Genomic DNA, 19,832 nt, shown 5'->3' with positions numbered 1-19,832 from the left:
GCGGACCTCTTTGCTCCTACAGGACTGTCGAATAACGAGTAATGTACTAGATGTATCGGGTGAGTTTCAGCTTTGGCGAGGCCACCCTTGGTCGGTCACTTGGGTCAAGTCATCTCAACTTATTCTGGACGAACCAGGTCATGGGGATGGAGTTCGCGATCCACGGTTTGCGGAACTTAGATTTATTAACAATGTATCTCGAACGAAGAAGCTGCGAGATGAACACGAGATTCACTCCGTATAAATAACAGCCTGCTCCAAGCCTTTAAAGGTGACTGGTCACTGTTATATCAATTAGTACATCGAGTAGCAGATCTTCTCCCAGACAAAAGCCGATCTCTTATTTCTGTTCATTTTCTACATCGAAGGAAATCCCATAACTGCTAAGACAAAGATGTTGTTCCATCCTACTCTCGCTGTCGCAGCGCTGCTCCAATTCGCTCTTCCCGCTTCTGCCGCTTTCATCTTCTGCGCTGGCGCTCCTGCCGATGGTAGCTGTCCTGCTGACAAGGGAACCAAGACAAGCGTAAGTCTCTAACTTCTGTCCCGCATCAACCACTCGGCCTCTCTATTAGTTGTAAACTGACTCTGTGTATTTGTCGTAGTGTCAAAATATTTGCGCCAATTGCAAGCCCAACTGCTTTGGAGGTTCAGCGCCAGACTTGGGCGCAACTTGCTGCGAGCAGTCGGACGGGACGATCAACATATTCTGTTTCCGTACGGGAAAGAACAATTGTTAGAAATCCAAATATTCAAATATGAGTCAACCTCAGGATAGAAATGCCACGGGACCCGCGCAATGCTTCACCTTCCGACCTACTTTGGTACATGAACGAACAGATATGGGGACTAGACTAAAAGACAAGTAGAACCAGATCTTACAAACCTCATTATTTCAAACCCTTTACCAAACTTACTTCGGGGCCTGGACCGATATGTGATCCCACCAAAGTTGGACAAACCTGTACGATGTTTACATGTGAGGTGATCCCGTATATTCCAAATTGGGAGTCTACAAAACTGCCTCCTACTATCTCGGAAGCTTGATTTCGTATTCGGTGTTTGGAGCTTATGTTCAATGATGGAGAAGTCTAGCCTCAAGCTAACCACAGAGTAGCTCTGCTTGCTCTCCACGAACTGACTAGCTGGCTGTCATGAAAGGCGCCGCTGGGCTTCGCCCGCCAATGTTGTTATCTCAACCACGTGGAATAGAAACACTACTTGGACAGATCATTCAACCAATCCACTGGGATCCCCAGAAGTGGAATGGCCAAAATATTTGGTAGGATTTCGAGTGCGCAGTTGCAGCCGAGATCCCGATTCTTGAAAGCCTGCCCTGCAGTAGCGTAAATCGCTCATTGTTAGTCAACGAATTCGCTTTTGCTAGCGTGAGGAGAACCTAATATCCCAGTAAGGCGGCGTTCCCGTCAAAGTCTAAGGAGAGGCGTCGTCTGTCATGAGTTAACTACACGTTAGCAGTTCCACCTGAGTTACACAAGGCCGAGCGGGAACCCAGGCACTCGGGTAATATCGCGCTGTCAGTACCACGCCAGATCGACAAGTCTAGATCTACTTGTTTACTCGGTATGATGTGCTGGCACATCGATGCTTGATGCGCAATGTCGAGCCGGAGGCGTTCTCTTCGGATCTACTCTAGACGTCATGGTGAGTCTCCAGAGTGGTAGAGTCCACAAATAGTTTTCTCATCGGCCATCACATCATCCGTCTCAACCCTTTACTCACCTCAATCAATTCTAGAGTCAATATCGCTTGTGATCCTCAGGGCATTGACAAAAAAGTTAAGCTTTCCGGTCTACGGATCGTAGACTTTGTGCCAATGACACTACCAGCTTGATGGACGGCGACGGTGGGTGCAATACGAGCGCCGCCGTCAACTAGCAGAATATGGACTAGAGGCTTCTTAGCATCAACGATACCCGACAGGCGAACGTTCAAGCCACACCGGACCATTCCTTTGTCAAAGACAATCCTCACACATCACCCGTTTTTTCGGATCAAACAAAGAGTCTTTGAGTAAAGACTCGCGCTACAGTTTGACGCATGGTTGCTATTTTTGCTCTGGTGTGATGCCCAGAGTCCCAAGAGTCAGGTTTGCAGCGTCAGTGGCCGAATCTCAAAGGTTTCCTTCCCGAGTACCGAGAGCGAGGTGCGCCTAATTCTGCAACGACTCTGTTAGCTTCTGGTCACTAGAGTGACAATCAGACGATGAATGAGGCTTTTCCGTAGCTCAAAGAATTGGATGTTGGATAACCGAAGCCTAAGGTTCTCTGGCTAGAAGCAATCGTGGCGGAAAGATGTATATAACTCTTGGCGAGATCCGACCAATGCCACTCTCTCTTCCACACTCATCACAGTCATTCATCACAATCATTCCTTCTTCTTCCTTCTTCACGATCATTGACTTTACATACTAACATTAGCTTCATCTTCCCAACTTCCAAGATGCGCTCATTTACTGTTCTCGCTGCCTTGACGGCAACCGGGTCGGCTCAGCTCTTGTCTCTTTCTGAGCTAGCCAGCATCCCAGTCTCGACTGTCCAGACTGTTCCCATTGGTGTTGGCAACCAGACTGTTGCAGCAACCAAGAGGGGAGTCAACAACTTGGCCGCCCGCGGCGACTGCAGCGCTCTTCCCGTTGGCAGTGGCCCGGTCCCCACCACCGACACGGACACAGCTTTCCTCGCCGACACGGACTTGTCCAATGCCGCTTTGGCGGCCGTCACCCCGGCTGGGTGGTACCAGACCTTCCGGAACCTCCAGTCTGCGACCTCCGCCTCGGCGTACATGGGCTACAAGACCTATGCCACCTACAGTCCTTCGCAGTGCGCAGCTGACTGCAAATCAAACACTGGGTGTACAGCCTTCAACGTCTTCTTCGAGAGAGATCCCAGCCAGGATCCCGGTACCGCTTGCCCCAACCCCTCGAGCACGACTGTCATCAAGTGCAGCTTCTGGGGTGTTGGCATCGGTCCTTCCACCGCCACCAACAGTGGTGAATACAGGAACGATTTCCATGTTGTGATTGCTGGCTCAAACGGATACCAGCTTACAGCACCCGACTACGCCGTCACCGGCTACAACTCTACATTCACTGATACGGCCACCATCAACGCCCCCAGCGACTGCAACAGCTACATCACTTACAGGGCTCACACCAACGCCGCTTATGACCCTTCTCTCTGCGCTGCCGACTGCGCTTCTCAGAGACAAGAAACCAACCCCTTCAACGGTCTCTACTGCCACTTCTTCACCAGCTACTCACTTGTCAAGAATGGTGTCGTCCAGGCTCAGATTTGTGCTCTGTACTCGCGCACCTGGGACAAGAGCTACGCCGTCAACACGGGATACACTTCTGGCTCTGATGTCTACACCATCCAGTATGCTTACTCGTACTCTTATACTTCTGATTTGGGCACTTGGACTTGCCCTCAAGGCAATGCCGCGGTCGCCTCTACGACATCGACTACTTTATCTACTTCTTCCACGTCTCAAATTTCCACTCTTTCCACATCTACTACCTCACGAGCCGCCACTTCTTCGACCCTGACTACATCCAGCAGCTCATCTGCTTCCATAATCAAGACTTCCACCTCTTCTTCGACCGCCGCCGCAACAACTAGCAGCACGGCGGTCTCCAGCGGGCCCATCGCCGCCTGTCCCAGCCCAGTGAGCTATGTCGTTGGCTCTGCTGGTGGACTGTACGCTGTCTGCGCAAACACCGACTTCATGATTCCCAGCCCTCAGATCTACTACGGCTACAAGTCCAACGCTGACTGTGCCACTGCCTGCGAGGCTCAATCTGGCTGCACCAAGGCCGTCTACAACCCTACCACCCAGATCTGCTATCTGAAGGGTAGCCCCAGCGTCGCCGCCTCTAATTGGAACATCAACGCGCCCTTCCAGACCCTCGTCAAGGTCACCGACGGCACCGCTCTCACCAAGTGCTTGGCTCCCACTTACACCGTCAACTACTTCGGCACCACCTACCAAGTCTGCCCCAGCAGTGACTTCACCAACAACCCTGCCACGGACATCTGGTATTACGTTCCCAGCGACCTCGCTTGCATTGCTCTGTGCCGCTTGAGATCAGGATGCACCAAGATCGTGTACAACTTTGTTACCAAGACCTGCTACAACAAGGGCAACCCGTCCCTGGCCAGCACCGGATGGCACGTCAACACCCAGTTCCGCGCCATCTACATCAACTAAGTTGATGCGCGCCAGGGTAGCATTGGAGTTTTTGGCTCGATACTTAGCCTTTCTTTCACTTTTAGCGTCATAGACTTAGTTTGGGGTTTGGAGAGAAGGCGTAAACAAAAGGTTTTAGGAACTCTCTTTTCTGGTTTTGGCATTCAAGTCACTCTTTCTTACTCTCTTCTACACTCTCTTTAACAGACCTTTTTGAGACCTGTACATAATTATTTCACATCTCCATGGATCAATCTGCAATTTACCAGTTCAACCAATTTGCGCTTACTCGTTGCTTTCGACCATGTAGTTCAATATTTACATGAGATTAACAAATGGTGAAGTAATAGCCCAGTCCGAATAGTACTTGTTTCATCTGTTCTCTCAACTGCAGACTGGCTGTGTTGAGGGCTTCGATACCGCGTTTGAAGGGTTTGTTTGCCCACATCCATTGAGAGCACCCAAGGCCGTGTCGTCAACAGCAGCGTTATACGCGGCACCGCAGTTGGGATCGCTACAATTAGATCAGCATAATTCATGAGTTATTAAAACAGACACAGCAAAGACCACTCGAGATCTGCTTACCTGGCACCGCCACTGGCGCTGTTGAAGTACGAGCAAATATCGTGGGAAAAGCAATCTTGTGTGTAGACATTACCAACGGCAGTTCCAGTGCACCCAGCACCGCAGCGTCCATTGCAAGAGTAGCTTAGTTTGTCATTAGCAGTATTCAGATGCAAAGCATTACGAGAAAGACTCACTCTCCAGACCCAGCGAGGTTAGTGCCGTAGTTGCTTCCCACTACGCCGGTGAATGTGCATGACTTGCCAGCACTGTTGGTCCATTTTGCTGTTGCAGTCGCACCAACCTTCAAACATGTGATCGCTCTCTTATCAAGTTCGGGAGCTGAGGGGGCTGCCAGTGCCATTAGGGGGCACAAGGCCATGATGAGCGAAAGTTGAGGCAACATGATGGTGAGCTAAGAATGGGTTCACTAATTCCGTTAAGGCTGAAGAGTAACTGGAATGCACAACAAGTTCTAGAATCAAGATATTGACATATTGTAAGCTATATAACCAATTCCTCCCCATTCAGTCCGCGTATAGAGCACTTTAGATGAGAGCTTCAATTTCGCCGATTGATGTTGCGGTCAACTCCGAGGCAACGGAGCAATTCCACGTCGGGAAAGCGTATCGTCTTGGAGTATATTGCTTTCCATACTTTCGACAGGGCCAATAACATTCTGTCGAATGAAACCTGGGGTTGATGCAATTGCGCCATCAGTCGTCATCGGCATTGGGCCACTAAGGGCAAGGTTCCGGAGAATTTCACGGAGAATCATGTTGAGCCTCGTCGGTGAAGAATGATGATCTCCCGCTCGGCCCGGTTCTTGAACTCTCGATGAAGATTAAAAAAGTCGTTGCTGCCTGCTTCATCTGGAGCAAAAGACAAGTCCATGATCCCACGAGTTCAAAGAACTGCCTCAATCCCGGGTCTAAGAAGCCCCACGACCCGTCTAGCCGAGACTTACTACCCCACCACGCCAGAACCGGTAGTCGCATTTCGATGAGCGTTGCTCAATGGTCTAAGGTATGCTGTATCTCTCGACAGCATGTTGAAATGGGCAAAAAGAAGACAAAGGCCTTCTTATGGGAGTATTGCGCCGTTTGCGAGATATTCAACCGCTGCGGCTCTTGAGTTCATAGAAATAGCACCGATTTCACCAAGGATGACCTACCAGACGCCCCTGCTATCATCTGAGGGGAGAACATCGTGAGTCTGCCGATGCCTCGATGACTAGACTGGATCCAGCTGTGGGCCGAACTTCTCAATTGCTCCGGAGGAAGTTCATACGGACCCTTGCGGAGGAAGAGTCTGGACTTATGAACTTCGACAGTACACCTTCAACGCCAACTTTAAGATGCTACGGCGCAACAGTCTTCCACTCGGACCACCCCGGCCAACGGAGCGGCTCCTATGAGAACAAAAGACCTTCCTTACAGATGTACTGACTATTGGCTCACGCTTGATGTCTTGGAACTCCATGGCATTTGAAAGAGAGGATGAAAGCAATGACCTTTGCGTCGGTGTATGGTTCAACTACCCATAGTGGGTACTCGCTACTCAGCGCGGGATGCTTCTGCGAGAAGAAGCCACCAAAACCACCCCTCTATTGCACCCTTAACAGGATGGCCATCAAGGGTTCAGACGAGCCCGGATCATCCCATATTTCCTCGAGTCTTGTACCATTGACCCCATTGAACAAACTTCTCTTCGCTCTTGGGAATCTCGCTGCCAATTGACCCATCAGAATGTTCAGGTCATGAGCTCGGGTGGACCAGTGTCACATCCGTCATTTGCTGATGTTTCCCGCAGTTCATCTCGTATCTGCCCACCTGTCTTCGCGATCATGGCATACCCGGCCGGTCGAGATGAGCCGAACGCAACCCTCGCCAAGCTGCTGGGACCAAGGACAAGACGAAGGATGCCAAAGCTCAACGGTCCAACGGAGGATTCTCTCTCAATACACTGACAGCTCGCCTTCACCGCACCCAGATGACATCAACGCCCAGCGGACATCTGCCCCCGAAAAGGCGTAATTTCCAGGCCGCGGGATAGAAGGATGCGACGGTACGCGAGCTAAAACCCCGCACGCCCATCGATCTTGGGTTAGTCTGAAGGTCTGAACTGGGGGAGGACTGGGGTTGTTATATGAAGTCTCCCAAGACTCGTGAAGCTTCCTGGAGCTTCCCCGCACCGACACAACTTTCAGTGATTCTCAACGGCGGAAATTTCTCCAGGTTTTTTTGTTTCTCTCTCTCGTCCCCTGGCCCTGCAGCTTGGCACTCTACTTAGCCCAGCCACCCCTCTCTTCCTCTCCTACAGTCCGCACCCAGCTCGTGCCTTTGGAATGGCACCTTGGCCGATCATTTGCTTGAGCATCTCCCCCCCAAAAAAGTCTTTCTTGTGGTTCTTGGAAGGGTCTTGGCCTTGCGCGACTTCCAACGCTTCTCAATGGCCCGGCTTAGACGCTTCGGCTTTCGGGCCAATGTCAACCGGCTCATCTCGACCGGTTCCTTCATGAAGTCATGAAGATGGTATAAATACCTTGAGTCGCATTGTAATTCCGCAGTCTGGAGAATGGTAGAGAGACCGAGACCTTGAGACCGTTCTCGTCCCAGCATCAATCCTCTCCTAACATGGCGCTCGCAAAAATCTTCTCGTCCGGCCTCTTGCTCGCCTCCCTCGCCGCCGCCAAGTGGATTGTCCCTGGCGGCAGATGGCGTGACAACGAGGGGAATCTCGTTAACGCCCACGCCGGCGGTGTCACGCTCGACAAGGACACGGGCAAGTTCTTCTGGTTCGGCGAGTACAAGATCGAGGGCCAGGAGGAAGGCGGTGGTGTCTCCGTCTACAGCTCCGATGACCTCGCGACGTGGGAGTTCCACGGAAAGGCGCTCGAGCCTATTGAGGGCCATCCGTACATCTCGACCAACATGATTATCCAACGCCCCAAGGTCGTCTACAGCGAGCCCACCAAAGAGTACCATGTAGGTTTTAACCTTGGATTCGAGACGAAATCTGGCTTCCAGCGCGACTAACTCGTTCCAGATGTGGTGGCACGCCGACAACTCGACGTACGGCCTCCTCCTCCAAGGCCTGGCCACCTCGCCCAATATCTCTGGCCCCTACACCTTTGTCGACGCCACCGCGCCCCTTGGCAACTGGTCTCAGGACTTTGGCATCTTCACCGACTACAAGGACGGCCGCTCCTACTCGCTGTACTCCAACGGCGACCGCCGCGAAGGCCGCGACGTCTACATTTCGGCCTTCAACGAAGACATCACAAACGTGACCGAGGTCGTCCACCGCTTCGACAAGTACGACCTCGAGGCCCCGACCATTATCCAGACCGATAAGAGCTACTACGCCCTCATGTCACACAAGACGGGCTACCGCCCCAACAACGTTGTCGCCTTCCGCGCCGACTCACTCGCCGGCCCCTGGTCCCAGCCCTTCTTTGTTTCTGACGCATACACCCGAACGTACAACTCCCAGTCCGGCTTCTCCCTCAAGATCGAGGGCTCCGAGGTCACGACGTACCTCTACCTCGGCGACCAGTGGGACTCCAACTCCCTTTGGGAGAGCCGCTACATCTGGTTGCCCCTCGTCATCGACGACGAAAAGAAGTCTGTCCACGTAGAATGGCACGACGTCTACGACCTCGACGTCAAGACGGGCGTCGTCACCCCCATTGAAGGCACACCTTACTACGCCCACGACTCCGCCACCACGGCCGGCGCAGCTTTCAAGCAGGAAGCCACCTTTGCCAGCGGCGGCTCCATCGTGACGGGCATCTACGGCAACGACAGCACCGTTACCTTCACCGGCATTCAGGGCGCCGGCGAGCCGCAGTGGGTGTCGTTTTACTACCAGAACACGGACGACATGGGTTTCGGCGACCAGCCTGGCGGCAATCCCGACCGTATCGGCGGAAAGTGGCAGCTTCGTCGTGTAGCTTCTGTCGTGGTGAACGGCAACGAGCAGCAGGTTGAGACGCTTTTCCAGCGTGATAGCCACAAGGGCATTATCCTTTCCACGCCCTTGCAGTTGACTCTGGAGAAGAACGCGAACAACACTATCACTATTGGTGGGTTGTGGAACGGCTTTGACTTTAAGGGTGCTGATATCGACCGTCTCGTGGTGTACCCTCCCGAGGGCGGCCCTGTCAAGTGCAAGAGGGGCATTGAGAACGTCGAGTAATGGCTTACTTGTAGTAATTAGAAGATATCAGTCTATTAGCGAACGAGCTCGGATGAACGTATCGTCTTCTCCGTGATGTTTTGTAGATATCCGTGCCTTGTCTATCAGCTCCATGTGGTCCCCAGCCTGATCTCTCGTCAATCATGGTCTCATTACCCTGATGCAGAGTCTTTCATTCGAGTGTGCCCTCTGCTGAAAACCAGACGCAAAAAGTGAGAGTCGCAGGTGCGGCAACAAAAGAACTGAACAAGTCATGGAAGCTGCAGAGTAAGTAATAGGAAATGAAAGTGATTGCATGCTACATACCGCACTGAGGTGTAACAACGCAAGCAAAGATTTAAATAGGCCCGTCAGCTCATGCTCCGAAAATGTTATCGCGTACACAATCTCGCCTGAAAAGCGTGGCTGGCCAGGCGATCGAGGGGCTCTCAAATGATTTCATACAGGTAGGAGTCGTGAGAAGGCTGGCATATTGTAGACAATAAACAAGAACGCGGTCAATTAAACTATTAATTCACCAAACAAAACTAAAATGAAAGAGTATAAAGAGGTATTAAGTGCTAAAAAGAGCCAAAAAAGAAAGGAATAGAGGGGGAATACTGACCTTATGATTCACGCCCCTGCCCGGACTCGAACAGCGCGCCCCTCTGTCAACCCGAACTCTGACTTCATGGGAGTATTTGTTTTTATTTTAACCATTCGACCACCTCGCACACAGCTTGACCTGACCTCGCCGACCTAGACGGGCGCTGCTGTGCTGGTGACAGAATTAGACGTTGGGAGGGTATAAGTACCTACCGTGGTAGGTAAGATAGGTACGTAGATGGCCTCACGTGAGGCAGCAGCGAGGCAGAGGGTGCCCGGTCAGGTGATGGTGGGCCTGGGATACGTAGAATTCTATTAGACGGGATGGAAGGAAGGTGACAGTCTGGGTCGTACCTTCTTACCCTGTGAGTTCACTTTACCCTCGACAAGGTAATAGTCACGTGTCCTCAACGTCCATGATCTGATATTGTTGAAATGATTATCATTCCCTTATCTTCGTCAACCGTCATTTACGTGTTTTTTGACTTGATTGCTTGTCATAGACCTGATCAAGGAAACGAGGAGCCCAATGGACTAGGCCCCCTAACGATCCTCCAGGGCAGTGGGGTGGAACTACGCAGCAGAATAGAGGAAGTCAACATTCCGTTTGATACACAGACTATAGCATTACAAGACACACAGGGAGGTAGTCTCCAATAATCAGGCCACAGAGGACATGGACGACGATGAATATCAAATGGACCACGGAAACACTTTGTGATTCTTCCAGAGACAATGGTTGACATCTATCTCTCATGCCTAGCAAGCAACTCATCAATCATCCGCTGCAACCATAGCCTCTCTACAACGCCAATAATCATGAAACGCCTACTCGTCTTACTCTACTCTACGATGTGTGGACATCCGTCTTGGAGATGGCCTCTGTTACCGCCTCGATGGCCGGGTCAGCCTCGGCCTTCTTCTCGGTAGACTCCACCGACGCTCCAGCTCCGGCCGCCTTGGCCTTTTCCGCCTCCTTCTTGGCCTTCTTACGGGCCTTCTCGGCGTCCTTTGCCGCCTTCTTGGCAGCGGCCTTGGCCGCCGCCTCCTCCTTTTGCTTTCTGACTTCCTCGCCGCCAAAGGCGTCCTTCCACTCCTCAATCTTGGATGCCGCAATCTGGGTGAAGAGATGCTCGGGGGTTCCAAGCTTGTGACCGGGCTTGATGGCATCAGTGACCCAGGTGTCGGGGATGAACGGCTTGGGCTCGACGCCGAGCTGCTTGAGGATAGCAGTCGAGGTGTTGGGCAGGTAAGGAGCGACGAGAGAGGCCAAAAGGTCGATCTGGTTGAGCGCGAGACCGACAACGGCAGCGCAGCGGTCAGGCTCCTCGGTAAGAAGTCTGTTGTCGAGCTTGTTGTCCTGGAGCAGCTTGTTGCCGAGGCTATCGATATTATTAGCTCACGTCACGAAATAACGGGGGAGATAAATGGTTGGCATACGCAGAAATAGACATGATGGTCTGAAGACCAGCTCTCATCTTGGTGGCCTCCATGTTGTTGATGTACTCCTTGAGCAGGGTGTTGACCTCGTCGATGTGCTTCTTCAGGTAGTCATCAGTGTATTTGGTGTAGTCGGGAACCGCGCCTTCGGTTTTGGCCTGGCAGAACTTGTTGACTCTCTGGCAGAAGTTGCCGAGGTTCTTGAGGAGCTCGTTGTTGTTGCCGTCAACCATCTCCTGCCACATGAACTCAGAATCGGAAGTCTCGGGGCGGCGAGACAGCAAGTAGTATCTCCAGACATCGACGGGCACACCAGTCTGTTGAACCTGATTGCCAAAGACACCGACACCTCTCGACTTGCTGAATTTGCCACCCTCGTAGTTAAGATACTCGGTAGTGGAGATCTTGTGCAGTTTAGTCCAGTTCTCGCCGGTGCCGAGCTGAGATCCAGGGAAGATGATGGTATGGAATTGAACGTTGTCCTTGCCCATGAATTGGTACAGCTTCACGTCATCGGGGTTCTTCCACCACTGCTCCCAGTTCTTGCCTTCGAGGTTGTCGCCGTCGGTGTAGTTCTTGGTGATGGAGACGTATCCGATGCAGGCGTCGAACCAGACGTAAAAGACCTTTCTTGCGTAGTCCTCTCCGACCTCGTGAGTCGGGATCGGGACACCCCACTTAAGATCTCTGGTGATACCACGGGGCTTAAGGCCCTTGTCGATCCAGGCTTGGGTAATCTGCTCGGCATTATTGCTCCATGCGCCCTTTTTGCTAGACTCCTTGAACCACTTGACCAGATCGTCCTTGAGAGCATCGAGTCTGAGGAACAAGTGCTTTGTCTTGCGCTTCTCCGGGGTAGCTCCGTCGAGCTTGCAACGGGGCTTGATCAAGAAGCCAGTGGGCTTGGCAGCAACATCGTCATCGGCAGAAGCGTTTGCTTCGGGTTCGGGCTCGAGAGGATCGAGAAGGTTACCGCACTTGTCACACTGGTCGCCTCTAGCACCATCGTAGGCGCAGATAGAGCAGACACCCTCGACGAATCGATCAGCGAGGAAAGACTGGTGGGCCTCGACAGGGCAGAAAGGCTGAACGGTCTCGCGCTCCTCAATGTATCCGTTCTTCCATAGCTTGGTAAAGATGTCCTGGACAATCTCGGTCTGTTGGGCGGTCGGGGTTCGGCCGAAGATATCGAACGAGATATCAAAGTAGTCGTAGATGCCCTTGTGGAGGGCATGGTACTTTGCGCACAGCTCGGATGGGGTTACGCCCTCCTCAAGGGCCTTGGTCTCGGTCGCAGTGCCATACTCGTCGGAGCCGCAGACTGTAGTAGAAAGGGTCAGCCGGGATTGGGCATTGGGAGACACTCAAGGGAGAGAGGTAGTCGCAACATACTGTAGATGGTGGGGTTTCCGCGAGCACGGGAGTACCGCGCAAAGACATCGGCAGACAGAACACTGCCAATGATGTTTCCGAGATGAGGAACGTTGTTGACGTAGGGCAGGGCGGAGGTAATTAGAACATTGTTCTTGCCCTTGACGGGCAGAATGGGATTCGGCGCCATGATGTGTTTGTTTGCTGTGTGTCGAGAGGAGAGGCGGAGAGGAGGGAGAGAGGAAAAGAAAGAATGGAAACTTGAGATGCCGACTTTCTCGGGGAAGGGAGTCAGGCGGCACGGTGTGCAATTGCGCCCACGGTGAGGTACGTCCCCCACTGCCCAGGGCAACTGCCACTGCCAACTGTGAGTCGCACCTACCTACCAGACTGACTCTGAAATGTTGCGCGAGCCTTGGACCCCGCACTATCCCCTTTTGGGATGAGGGGCACGGTCGAAAAGCTTGGGCCATTTCTCAATCGTAATCGCCGAGTTCTCATCCTCACTCACTCACTCACTCACTCATGTAAGGGACTCACTCACTAAGGCAACTCATTCAATATCTGGAATGAATTTGATCATGAGATGAGTTACATAAGGGTTGAGATGAAACGCGATGTTCTATTACGGCGTCAAGACTTAGCATATATTCGCGTTTTGAAATGCCATTGATATCAGCTTCGGCTCTTACGACCAGCAAAGGCCATAATGCACACAAAGGCGTGATTACAATAGGGAGCGTTGGGCGCAATGAACAGACTTTGGGGCAGGTGGCTCAATATCCAAACATTGGTCATCAAGCCTCGACTTATGACTCCATTTGTCACCTCCGCAACCTTTGTTCGCTCAGACGGCACTGGACGTGTTTGTGCTCGGCTGGTCGCGGACAGAGTCACGCGAGCACACGGCTTACAGCCTAATCGAAAGCAGGAAGTATGTTTACCTTCCTATTCTCTCAAACTAAACATGCAGCCCAGGCATGATATTTGAAATTCATTTACGTTGCCTTCGTTCTGGGAGCTCTTTTCGATTTCCAGTTTCATAAGACGATTGACGAACTATCAAGTGGTATTCATGACAAAAATACCATCCCTTCAATGAATGAAATAACCAGAGATGCTGATAACAATCCAACCGTATTCGTCCGAACTAGGAGATCCCGTCCCGATTGACTTCTACAATAAGAGACGACATAATGCAAAATACGTCAGCGAGTCCAATTTGGTCACTGCTTTTCGGCGAAACGCCTTTGGGGGTTTCTAGATGAAGTCCAATGCCCTGGTGATAAGTCATGAGACCAATACCTCTGGGTTGAGGCTCCGTACTATGCTCCCTGAGATAGGTTTATGAGATGCCTGAATCAACATCTGTATATGTAATCTCCCTTGTTTCCCGTAACTTTTGAACATGAAGATAGCACTTTTGCCTGATTCATCGCTATTCCCACATGAATCCAACAGAAAAACATTCCCTCCCGCACCGTCATAGACAGATTAAGACAAAATACAAACTCCCATCATCATAATCCTTCATAGGGCGCCAAGTTCCACACATCAACAACACCACTATGCCTCCCAACAGCCATCATCTTCCCATCCATCGAAAAGGCCGCCGCCGTCACTAGCCCATCAATCCCCACCGCGGTCGTCACTTCAGCCAGAACCTGTCCAGAGTACACATCCGAGATATCCATCCCCTCCTCTGTCCGACACGCCAGGAACCGACAATCCGGCGACACCGCCAGCGGCCACCCCTCGTTGTTCCGCACTTTGTTCATCTCCCAGCTCGATACCCGCCCAGCCTCGTGCTCCCACACATACACGGCCCTCGCCCACACCGACACAACCACCCTCCCATCCGGCGACGCCCCCAACGCCCGCGCCCCCGTCCCCGTCCCCGTCACAACCCCATCCACCTCCATCCGCCGTAGCGTCCTCCCCGTCTTGGCCTCCGATATCCTCACCGTCCCGTCCCTCGACAGCGTCACGAGGTCCGCACCGTTCGGCATAAAGAGAACATGCGTCGGCGCAGCATGGTTCATCACACCCGCCACCTTCTTCGTAGGTGGCATCCCCGGCGGACTCGTCGCCGCCTCAAACACAACAACAACGCCCAACGGATCCGCCGCCGCAAACTTCTTCCCGTCGGGGCTAAACGCCGCGGGATGCCCGACACCGTTCAACGCGCACCGCACCCCTCGCCCTTCCTCCCCGGCGCGGAGCTTCACCCGCCACTCCCGCTTCCATCCTGCATCCTTCTCCACCACCGCCGTCAGTTTTCCATCCGGGCTGAAGACGACCACAGGCGCGTCGCTGCTGATGTCTGACGGCACGAGGCGCGCGCCCACGGCGCCGGGCTTCTGGGGAAAGTCCCAGATCTTGGTGCTCGAGGGAAGCGCGGTGCCCGAGTTGTCTTGCGATGTGGCGACGTAGCCTTTTGGACTGATGGCGATGGAGGTGACGGGGCCGTTGAGGCAGATTGCGCGGCCGAGGTGCTTGAGGCGCAGAATTGATGGTGGGAGGGTGCCGTCGTGAAGGTTGAGGGATTGTATTGATCCCGAGACGGAGTGTGTCCTCACTGCATTCCGCTGCGCGCTGTAAATATGGTCAGTTATCTATGCATATCTTGAGTGATGTTGAATTGTTGCGAATCATGCGCGTAAATGTCAAGCAAAGAAAACGCACCCCCCGGCGACCGCCTCCTCATAGCTGGGCATCGAATCATCCGCCGGCGGGCCATTGCTGGCGTCCAGGTAAGCGCTCATGATGTCAATGTTTCTCTCTGTTTCCTCTCAACCCAAACACAGCATCATCCACTGCCGTCCGGCGGATTCCCCAGTGTAACGAATGAAGAGCTTTTGGATAAAACAAAAAATGTGGTTGATGGACGAAGTTGGATTGAAGACGCTAGACGTTTTCCCCAGATCAATCGATCAGATCAGTCATGTCACCTTGCCGAGACCCCGGTCTCCTCGGGCGGCTTGGGATGTCACCGCACACAGCCGCAATGGCTGAGCTCCTCAGACCCCTGTCGGTCATTGTCTCTCCCCGCGGAACCTTGTTTGTGTTGCCGATGACCGGCGATCGCACCGGTCGCGCCGGGCACACCGGGCTGTTTGGGTACCCAGCAAAAGAAGATGAAAGGGAATAACTTACAAATGCGCCCGGAAAATGAGCATCCGGAATGACGGAACTCTTCCATTAGGTCGCATTCTGCCGCGACACTGACACATGATGAAGCAGGGACATTTGATAATTCACTGATGTGATGAGTGCGTCCTCCGATATAGAGATCCAACTGATACGCAATTGTAGATGGTCATTAAATGGTATTCTTCTACTTCGCTATTCACATCGCACCCATGCAGCCCTTATGCCTACTGGCCAAATGCCTCCTCGTAGTTGGTCAGGCAGTATCTGTAGCGGACACTGGAATCCTCAATGCCGTTCATCGCCGACCTCAAACCATCGGCGCTGATGGGAACCTCCTGCACCCATGTCTTGATGCCCTTGTCGGCAGCAAGCTGCAACATCTCCAGCGTCTCGCGTCTGCTACCCAAGTGGGAGCTGCCAATGAAGCAGCCGTTGGGGAGGAAGTCCTGGTTGCGAACAGTGATGCCACCACCACCGGGGAGACCGACAGACACCCACTTGCCGTGGACGTCGAGAAGGCTAAGGTAGGCAGAGAGGTCGAAGCCCTCGAATGAGTTGGCCGTGTTAAGAATGAGGTCGAAAGTCATCTTGTGGGGCTCGTTCCAACCCTTCTCGCCGCTCGCCAGGTAGCCATCGGCACCCATCTTCAAAGAGTCCGCCTCCTTGGATCGCGAACGGGAAATGGCCCAGACCTCAGCACCCAGAGCCTTGGCGAACATGACACCAAAGTGACCGATGCCGCCAATGCCGACAATGCCGACCTTCTTGCCAGGGCCACATCCGTTTCTGATCAGAGGGCTGTAAGCTGTCAGGCCAGCGCAGAGCATAGGAGCAGCGATGGTGCTGGGGAGGGCTTCGGGGATGGGGAAAACCCTGTTACTTGATTAGCATGCATCTCATTTCGAGAGTAGCAAACACACGTACCAGTGCTCGTGTGTGCGGACGTGGGAGGAGTATCCGCCCTGGGAGATGGCGCCGGAGTCGGGGAATGTAGAGCCGTAGGTGTCGAGCTGGTGCTTGCAGTATGTCTCGTTGTCGTTCTTGCACTGGCGGCACTCGAGGCAGGCGTAGGATTGAGCTCCAACACCAACACGCGAGCCCTCCTTGATTTTGGTGACCTTGGAGCCGACTCTCAAAGCCTTTCCGACGATTTCTAGACATAGCGGAGTTAGCCAGCAGGTCACAACTACGCAGTAGACACATGGACTCACCGTGACCAACCGCCAGAGGGTAGGGCTGAGCACCCCAGTCACCCTTGATGGTGTGAACATCACTGGCACAAACACCGCAGCACTCAATCTTAATATCGACGTCGTAGTCACCAAACGGCTTGGGGTCAAACTCCTGCTTCTTGAAGTCTTGCCAGGTCTCGGCACTATTGACCTGGAAGCCGGTGAACTTCTCGGGAATCGACATGATGGGTAGTTGAGTGTGAGTGAAGAGCTGTCTTGTAGATTCGTCTGGCTACTCGAGATACGACCGTGATTTGATTACAGGAAGTGTTCGGATGGCACGAGAGAAGAGGAAGAGAAGGAGGAAGAGGAGAAAGGTTCGGACGCTGCTCACAACGGGCAGAGGGAACCGCGCCGGATGAAATACCCTGACCATTTTCAGAGCTTCTCCCGAAACCCCCCACCATCTCGTTTGTCGCGGCGCTGCGCGTGGAGCGTAGGACATCCATCCTTGAGTGAGGGGCACCTCCCAGCTCGGTCGAGGAGGGGCTTATGTCGCGCCGCAATGTCTGCCCATGGGAGCTAGATGGGGGCAGGACCCTTGCTCGAGGCTAGGCGCTTGTTGGAAGCAAATGATGGCCCTCTCATTCGATTCTTCCACAATCTTGCGCCATTGACTTCCTTCCCTCATCCGTCCGTCCGTCGCAGATGGCTGTGTTCGTAAAGGGACTGCATAAGAAAGAGCATGTTTCTCGAAATCGAATCCGTTATTGTCGTGATTGCCGTTCAATTATCTCTGCTGTAAGCCTGTCGAGCTCGCATCCTTCTTCGTCACTTTCTTACACTCACCCGCCCTCCATTCATCGTGTCGCGCTGCCCCGCGATGATACCCCACCATTGCCCGCCAATTGCACCCCAAAACCCACTCGATTTGAGGTGGCTCCTCCGGGAGTTGGGGAAGGAAAATTGTCCGGAGGATTTTCCGAGACCGGCTGCCGAAAATCCCACCATACAGAGGGAAGAGATCCCCTCTTCGACGTTTGATGGCGGATGGGAACTCCACGATCACAGATAACGTCGGGCTTGGCCTGGACCAAAAATTCTTCGTCGAGGGGCCAACCTCGCTGCACTGGATGTCTGAACTCCCTTCTTCGCTGTATCTCGGCAAATGTCTCCGAGTGCATGTGTGCCGTGCAAATGTCCCTAGCCAACCATCCAGTCCGGTCATGCGTACTGGTTCGATGCTTTCATCGCGCTGTATCTAATCGAGGTATGCGTAACGCCGTCAGGGTGAGTGACCAGTCCAATATGTCGGTACTGGCTCGGGGTTGTCCCAGCCTTCGCTTGGACTGTCTCTTCCGTTCGCTGTTATTTCCTCTTCCCCCCTTGCCAACGGCGCCTTTTCCTCAGTTCGTCTCCCAGAACTTTCACTTTCGGTCGCGGTTCTGTGCGGACCGAACATCGGCGACTCGGGCTCGGTGCAATGATCGGGCGGTTCTCCGGCGCGTAAGCAACATCCCGGCCGGGTAGGCTATTTGAGCTTGGCGAACTCCCCCATGCTCTACTGTTGCTTTCTTGTAGGTGCCGGTCGCCCGCTTAATCCGACGCCGGCCAGAAATGCGACCCTCATCGAGGCACCAAAGTATACGAACGGGACATTTCCCCAGTCGATGGCGTTCCACTTGGCGAAGTTGTAGTACACCTCTGGCCCTAAGCTTCGAACTGTGTACAAGTGTCCAAAGTCGGCTACAAGGAGCACGAATAGGACGGTCTTCCAGACGCGTAGGTCTGATGTGGCGCGAAGAACGAGGGCTTCATTGAGAGCAAAGAGTAGGTATAGGTTGGCGAGCTGGGAGAGGACGATCGAGGTTCCTTGGGGAATGACTTCGGGTTTTGAGACGGCGTGAGTGAGCTGGAGATAGTCGTCGGGTCGCACGTGTGCGTAATAGGCACCGACAAGAGCAGAGATGGGCTCGATGCCTAGGAAGAAGACGCGGTAGAAGAGCGGAATGACGAGGCCTATTCTGCCGAATTGGGCAGGTTTGGGCGGCATCTTTGCAGCTTCTTGAGAGTGATATGTCGTCGACGAGAGAACAAGAAGGTCAACTTCTCGTCAGGAATTATGGAGAGTGAAGCTTGAAGAATTGAGAGGGGACGTCAGGGCGGTTTCGTCTCATCACTGGAGATTCTGGCGTGACGGGCACCCTGATGGACTGGGCCTCTCGTCATCGGCAGGAGCAAGGAAAAACTTGAGCTCCGGTTGACCGGGGCTCGACGCGCCGGAGCCGAAGGTAAGGGTAAATGGCCCGTGCCCCAAACGCAATTCAGATGGGAATTTGCGATCTCATGATGCTACATTGCTGCTTCAAGGTCGACGGTCACAGGTCACCGTAGAAGCTTATCATACTGCCCATCATTGGGACGATCATCTTCTACGGATCTATTCTATGGCTCAACGCTCTGTATTTAAGTTTTGACTTGGTCTAGGAAGCTCACGATCTAACATGAAAGGTATTAGCTCACCTTCATGTCGAGAGCATCTGGGGAAGCGAAAAGTCACAAAATCATCCCTGACGAGGAGGATATGGCTGCGATTGACTCTCATTTCCGAAACTTTATTCTTGAGATGAAGAGTTTCCCAGGCGCTCGCTTATCCGCGCCGTCTTTGTGTTTTAGACGCATCTGACAATGCAGCGCTCGGCCAAGGGAGCCCACCGCCAGGGTAGAAGTGAGACCTTCATGGCAATACTCGGGTACTCTACTAGGCACATAGTGGCAGAGGAACAATAGGAGCAGGCGGTAAGGCACCGGTGAGATGTGACGGTGGATGGACGGAACGTTGCCCTTCATTCGTCGGCTGCATAAGAGTGTGACAGCCAATTTCCGATTGTAAAGGTCTCAGAGCCTGGTTGCCACAATGCCAACGACGTCCGCCATGCTGGGTCAAAGGATGAGTCGTCTCTGGACTGGAATGGGTAAGGGCGATTGCCGAAGCTGATGTTTGACTATCTGTACGGATATGATCCTCTGGATTATCGTCGTCTTGCGACCTCGAAGAAGCACACACAAATGGATGCCGCTGTCTCTGACACCAGGTTAAACACAAAGAACTGTTGACCAGACCGGAGTTTGCAAGAG

General features: G+C 53.0%; 9 protein-coding genes across 9 annotated transcripts; 3 read left to right on the top strand and 6 right to left on the bottom strand.

Moving 5' to 3' along the window:
* Nucleotides 1–394: 394 nt before the first annotated feature.
* Nucleotides 395–740, top strand: CLUP02_04646 (uncharacterized protein; the record flags this gene model as incomplete). The annotated part of the gene is made up of 2 exons (XM_049283657.1): nucleotides 395–526; nucleotides 606–740. 2 exons carry the CDS (start codon nucleotides 395–397, stop codon nucleotides 738–740), a joined length of 267 nt encoding a protein of 88 aa, XP_049140800.1.
* Nucleotides 741–2,463: 1,723 nt separating this feature from the next.
* On the top strand, nucleotides 2,464–4,230 carry CLUP02_04645 (uncharacterized protein; the record flags this gene model as incomplete). The annotated part of the gene is made up of 1 exon (XM_049283656.1): nucleotides 2,464–4,230. One exon carries the CDS (start codon nucleotides 2,464–2,466, stop codon nucleotides 4,228–4,230), a length of 1,767 nt encoding a protein of 588 aa, XP_049140799.1.
* Nucleotides 4,231–4,593: 363 nt separating this feature from the next.
* CLUP02_04644 (uncharacterized protein) lies at nucleotides 4,594–5,179 on the bottom strand (the record flags this gene model as incomplete). Its single annotated transcript, XM_049283655.1, has 3 exons — nucleotides 4,594–4,723; nucleotides 4,795–4,917; nucleotides 4,971–5,179. 3 exons carry the CDS (start codon nucleotides 5,177–5,179, stop codon nucleotides 4,594–4,596), a joined length of 462 nt encoding a protein of 153 aa, XP_049140798.1.
* A 142-nt stretch (nucleotides 5,180–5,321) lies between these two features.
* Nucleotides 5,322–5,771, bottom strand: CLUP02_04643 (uncharacterized protein; the record flags this gene model as incomplete). Its single annotated transcript, XM_049283654.1, has 2 exons — nucleotides 5,322–5,466; nucleotides 5,542–5,771. The coding sequence occupies 2 exons, from the start codon at nucleotides 5,769–5,771 to the stop codon at nucleotides 5,322–5,324; spliced, it is 375 nt and encodes a 124-aa protein (XP_049140797.1).
* Nucleotides 5,772–7,258: 1,487 nt separating this feature from the next.
* Nucleotides 7,259–8,973, top strand: CLUP02_04642 (glycosyl hydrolase family 43 protein; the record flags this gene model as incomplete). The annotated part of the gene is made up of 3 exons (XM_049283653.1): nucleotides 7,259–7,282; nucleotides 7,392–7,760; nucleotides 7,822–8,973. The coding sequence occupies 3 exons, from the start codon at nucleotides 7,259–7,261 to the stop codon at nucleotides 8,971–8,973; spliced, it is 1,545 nt and encodes a 514-aa protein (XP_049140796.1).
* Nucleotides 8,974–10,405: 1,432 nt separating this feature from the next.
* Nucleotides 10,406–12,559, bottom strand: CLUP02_04641 (methionyl-tRNA synthetase; the record flags this gene model as incomplete). Its single annotated transcript, XM_049283652.1, has 3 exons — nucleotides 10,406–10,940; nucleotides 10,999–12,319; nucleotides 12,391–12,559. The coding sequence occupies 3 exons, from the start codon at nucleotides 12,557–12,559 to the stop codon at nucleotides 10,406–10,408; spliced, it is 2,025 nt and encodes a 674-aa protein (XP_049140795.1).
* Nucleotides 12,560–13,889: 1,330 nt separating this feature from the next.
* CLUP02_04640 (alcohol dehydrogenase GroES-like domain-containing protein) lies at nucleotides 13,890–16,938 on the bottom strand (the record flags this gene model as incomplete). The annotated part of the gene is made up of 6 exons (XM_049283651.1): nucleotides 13,890–14,964; nucleotides 15,055–15,129; nucleotides 15,332–15,481; nucleotides 15,751–16,395; nucleotides 16,447–16,675; nucleotides 16,734–16,938. The coding sequence occupies 6 exons, from the start codon at nucleotides 16,936–16,938 to the stop codon at nucleotides 13,890–13,892; spliced, it is 2,379 nt and encodes a 792-aa protein (XP_049140794.1).
* Nucleotides 16,939–17,484: 546 nt separating this feature from the next.
* On the bottom strand, nucleotides 17,485–17,922 carry CLUP02_04639 (uncharacterized protein; the record flags this gene model as incomplete). The annotated part of the gene is made up of 1 exon (XM_049283650.1): nucleotides 17,485–17,922. The coding sequence occupies one exon, from the start codon at nucleotides 17,920–17,922 to the stop codon at nucleotides 17,485–17,487; it is 438 nt and encodes a 145-aa protein (XP_049140793.1).
* Nucleotides 17,923–18,255: 333 nt separating this feature from the next.
* CLUP02_04638 (uncharacterized protein) lies at nucleotides 18,256–18,747 on the bottom strand (the record flags this gene model as incomplete). Its single annotated transcript, XM_049283649.1, has 1 exon — nucleotides 18,256–18,747. One exon carries the CDS (start codon nucleotides 18,745–18,747, stop codon nucleotides 18,256–18,258), a length of 492 nt encoding a protein of 163 aa, XP_049140792.1.
* Between the last annotated feature and the right edge of the window lie 1,085 nt (nucleotides 18,748–19,832).

Source organism: Colletotrichum lupini, chromosome 2 (genome assembly GCF_023278565.1).
Source record: "Colletotrichum lupini chromosome 2, complete sequence".
Lineage (NCBI taxonomy): Eukaryota > Fungi > Ascomycota > Sordariomycetes > Glomerellales > Glomerellaceae > Colletotrichum > Colletotrichum lupini.
The sequence above is the reverse complement of the archived record's forward strand: the minus strand, read 5'-3'. Positions and strand labels throughout refer to the sequence as shown.